Source organism: Salvelinus fontinalis, chromosome 20 (genome assembly GCF_029448725.1).
Source record: "Salvelinus fontinalis isolate EN_2023a chromosome 20, ASM2944872v1, whole genome shotgun sequence".
Lineage (NCBI taxonomy): Eukaryota > Metazoa > Chordata > Actinopteri > Salmoniformes > Salmonidae > Salvelinus > Salvelinus fontinalis.
In genome coordinates, this window is record NC_074684.1 from 5,054,235 (window position 1) to 5,058,817 (window position 4,583).

The window sequence follows — 4,583 nt, forward strand, 5'->3', positions numbered from 1 at the left end:
TCAGAATGTTAAATAGGCATCAATAGCCGGCTACCACCTGGCTACTCAACCCTGCAACTTAGAGGCTGCTGCTCTATATACATGGAATCACTAGCCACTTTAATAATGTTTACATACTGCTTTACTCATTTCAAATGTATATACTGTATTCTATTCTACTGTATTTTAGTCAATGCCACTCTGACATTGCTCGTCCTAATATTTATATATTTCTTAATTCCATTATTTTACTTTAAAATGTGTGTAATGTTAGATACTACTGAACTGTTGGAGATAGGAAGACAAGCATTTCGCTACTCCCGCAATAAAATCTGCTAAATATGTGTTATGTGACCAATAAAATAAGCTAAGAATGAGTTTGTCCAAGCAAGGTTTAGAAGCACATCGATGTGCAATAATGTGATCGTGTGTGTGTATGTGATTGATTCTACATACACTAATGACATCAAATGAACAGGGCTACTCACAGTTCCTGGAGAGGAAACATTCGAAGCTCCTTGTAGTTACCCTTGTTAGCGGAATGTTCCCTCTTATTATGCTCCCTAAAAGCCAACTGTTGCATGCCCAAAAATACAGCGGTGTCGATAAGCTGCTTGAGAACATCCCTGTTTCTTCTTATCTTCTCGTTGTGATGCGCAGTTTGAATACACAGACTTCCACAACATCATTGATGCAGATTTTTCCCAGATGTTGAATCTGATGTGGGAAACGAAATGGGTTATTCAACAAAAAAATCCAACACTTTCTGGTGGAGAAAATTGCACTCTAATAGCTAGCTAGCGACTTGCTACTAAAGTTAGCAAGGCAAAAAAAATTTTTTTTAAGTGACCAGCTTACTCATGTAACGATGTGCGCTGAGAATAGGGATGCAAGTTCAGGGAGTGAGCGTTTTAATATATAAATGAAACATAATACAAAACAAGACACACGAACAACGCACAGACAGGAATCAGAAACAATGACGCCTGGGGAGGGAAGCAAAGGGAGTGACATATATAGGGCGGGTAATCAAGGAGGTGATGGAGTCCAGGTGAGTGATGACATGCAGGTGCTTGTGACATGTGTGCGCCATAACGAGCAGCCAGCCGCAGGACGCCGACCAAAATGACAAACCCGGGGATCAGGAGTGGACCTTATATAGACAGATTTGTGCCTTTCCAAATCATGTCCAATCAATTGACTTTACCACAGGTGGACTCCAATCAAGTTGTGGAAACATTTCAAAGATGATCAATGGAAACAGGATGCACCTAAGATCAATTTTGAGTCTCACTGCAAAGGGTCTGAATATTTATGTACATAAGGTATTTCTGTTTTAAATCTTTTATAAATTAGCAACAATTTCTAAAAACCTGTTTTCGCTTTACACCACTCCAACCGACGCTTGGTATTGCGCATGGTGATCTTAGGTTTATGTGCGGCTGCTCGGCCATGGAAACCCATTTCTTGAAATTCCTGACGAACAGTTCTTGCGCTGACGTTGCTTCCAGAGGCAGTTTGGAACTCGTCTGTGAGTATTGGAACCGAGGAAAGGCATTTTTCAGCACTCGGCAGTCCCGTTCTGTGAGCTCGTGTGGCCTACCACTTTGCGGCTGAGTCATTGTTGCTCCTAGACGTTTCCCCTTAACAGCACTTACAGTTGACCGGGGCAGCTCTAGCAGAGCAGACATTTTATGAACTGACTTGTTGGAAAGGTCGTTATGACGGTGCCACTTTGAAAGTCACTGAGCTCGTCAGTACGGGGCCATTCTACCGCCTATGTTTCTATGGAGATTGCATGGCTGTGTGTCGATGTTGCAACAGGTGTGGCTGAAATAACCAAATGCACTCACTTGAAGGGGTGTCCACATGTAGTGTATATTGTGTTCCCGACAGGTTGTAGAAAAGATCAGAAGCTCTGAACTATCTGTTCAGACCCGAGTCCTACCTACCAACCTTTTTTGCTCTTTTAGTATTTCTCCAATAGGTTTCCTCAAGGTGAAGGCCTCCACTTCTACTGTATGTCAAAGATAATTGAACAAAAACACTATAGTAAATACTACAGTAGTGTCTGAAAAAACACTACGTTGATTACTATAGTATATTCTACAGTTTTCTTTAACTACAATATTTATTCTATAGTTAACTGGAAATACTACAGCATACTATAGTATACAGTATTCACGGTGGTGTTTTAGTCCAGTAAAGTCCACCAAAACACTACAGTTAATAGTATACCATTTAAGTATTGTATACTATAGTATTTTTTCATGTGGGTGCACACACACACACACACCTAAGGGCTTGTCTCTTGTCTGTATGGATTACAGTGGCAGGCTTAACCTCAGGTTTAAGTAAAGGGGCAGGGCTGGTGGATCACTGCTCTAAGTAAAAATAGCCCACTGTGCTCTCAGCAACCTGGAGCAGAATGGATCAGCAATGGCTGGATGAGCTTCAAACAGCATTTCCCATCACACATCCAGCACTGACATAGACTCATTTAGATCAACGTTACGACAGACAAGACTGACAGAGAACAATTGAATTCCCTCAGCTCTGTATTGCTGTTGTAGCCTAGTTAAATCCTGTCAAGGGTATCTCAAACTATATGGATCCTTACCCCATTCAAACCTCAAAAGTTTTTAAATAAAACCTACATAGGGTAGGGGGAAAGACTGCTGATTGGCTAATCAACTGAGGACAGTAATTTTAAGCAATAAGGCCCGCGGGGTTGTGGGATATGGCCAATGTACCCCGGCTAAGGGCTCTTCGTATGCAAGATGCAACGCAGAGTGCCTGGACACAGCCCTTAGCCAAGGTATATTGGCCATATATCCCAAGCCCCCGAGCGGCGCAGCGATCTAAGGCGCTGCATCTCAGTGCTAGAGGTATCACTACAGACCCTGGTTCGATCCCGGGCTGTATCACAACCTGCCGTGATCGGGAGTCCCATAGGGCAGCGCACAACTGGCCCAGCATTGTCCGGGTTAGAGGAGGTTTTGGCTGGGGGAAAATAAGAATTTGTTCTTAACTGGCTTGCCTAGTTAAATAAAAATGTAATAAATTAAAAAAAAAATGAGGTGCCTCATTGCTATTATAAACTGCTTACCAACATAATTAGAGCAGTAAAAAAATAACATTTTGTCATACCCGTGGTATACGGTCTGATGTACCACGGCTGTCAGCCAATCAGCTTTCGGGGCTCGAACCACCCAGTTAATAATAGAGATTAGATCACTGAGATGTATAGCGTTTGCATGCTGTGGTGCAACTTATGTTGTGTTTATTAGAGATTACTCAGCAGCACAACTTGGGTTTATCTCGAAGGAATCCAATTAAGGTTTTCTGACAATTTCAGTTATTCATGTTGCTGGTGGTGTTGCTTTGGTGTTGGGTTCTATTCTATGGCCCAGTAAGAGAGGGGTGATGGGCTTTTTTGAATTGCCTGTTGTGGTTAATGATTGACATGAAATACTTTTAAACCAGTCTGTCAAATGATTTCCTTGTAAACTGTGGATGTCGTGGTTGAATCATTATAGCCTGTGGCTGTGCAGCCTGTCACACTGTCGCATAGTTTTTGGCTGAATCCTTAATTAGTCTTTCTCGCCCCTTAGACGTTCCGATGGCCGACTGCCAGTAGAGTGGATGAAAATGAGATGCTGGAAGTTCAAGTGTTCAACTACAGCAAAGTCTTCACCAACAGGTCAGTTACTTACAATACACTCAAACACAATACTGTAACATAAGTACCTCCACAATCTCTCGTGGAGAGACTGCATAAACATAAATAGCACCGTAGATCTGTCATGATACAATGGGATGCGTGAGAGAACGAGCAGCGTTAGTTTCGGTGCTTTGGACAAATCACGATTTCACAGGTATGAGCATCTTTCGAATTTCGGAAAGTGAGGGGACATTTGGCCATAACTTGCAAAGAGAGAGGGTGGAGGTCCGCTTCAGTTCTGATCCTCGTCCTATTTTGTCTCTAAACACATATGGACCCAGAACCCAGATCACTGCTACTACTGACAAAACTCAGACCAACAGATACCTACATCACAGCATGTTCAATACACACTCCAAACACAGGTCAGAGGAATAATAATACACACAACACTGCCACACACCACCACACTAACCAGGATCTAACTAAGAGTTGGAACATTGAGGGAAGGTCACCATAACCCTTCCATCACTTTTCTCCTGCCATCCTCAGACGGACATAATGCACACAATAATCTAGCTAAAGGCACTTCAGATAGGCAATCAGCTCCTAACGCTTCTTGACTATGAGGTGATAGATTGATTCAATTGCATGTGGGATAGGCTGCGGACCGCAGTGCAGCATCTGAAGGGGTTTCTAATAGAGTGGAGCGAGGCAGTAATGAAATTGTATTAGAGCCGTATGCTAACGGTTGCATCTGTCACACCTGAGCTCAACCACTCAGACGCTAAGGCAGAGACTTTAAGGATGAAGTAGAAACACGGATACAGTATATACAGTAGATATTATATCTCTATCTGTCTCTATGATTACAGATTATATTCCGCTCAAAGTAGGCTCTGTATGCGTGTGCATGTGATAAATGAGATACACGAAGAAA

General features: G+C 42.5%; 1 protein-coding gene across 11 annotated transcripts in view; it reads left to right on the top strand.

Moving 5' to 3' along the window:
• The window catches only part of LOC129817175 (otoferlin), a 127,236-nt gene that overhangs the window by 33,493 nt on the left and 89,160 nt on the right, over positions 1 to 4,583 (top strand). For all 11 annotated transcript variants that reach the window (XM_055872158.1, XM_055872166.1, XM_055872167.1 and 8 more), the window contains one exon: positions 3,594 to 3,682. In XM_055872158.1, coding sequence (XP_055728133.1) covers positions 3,594 to 3,682 — 89 coding nt within the window. The remainder of the gene's footprint in view (positions 1 to 3,593; positions 3,683 to 4,583) is intronic.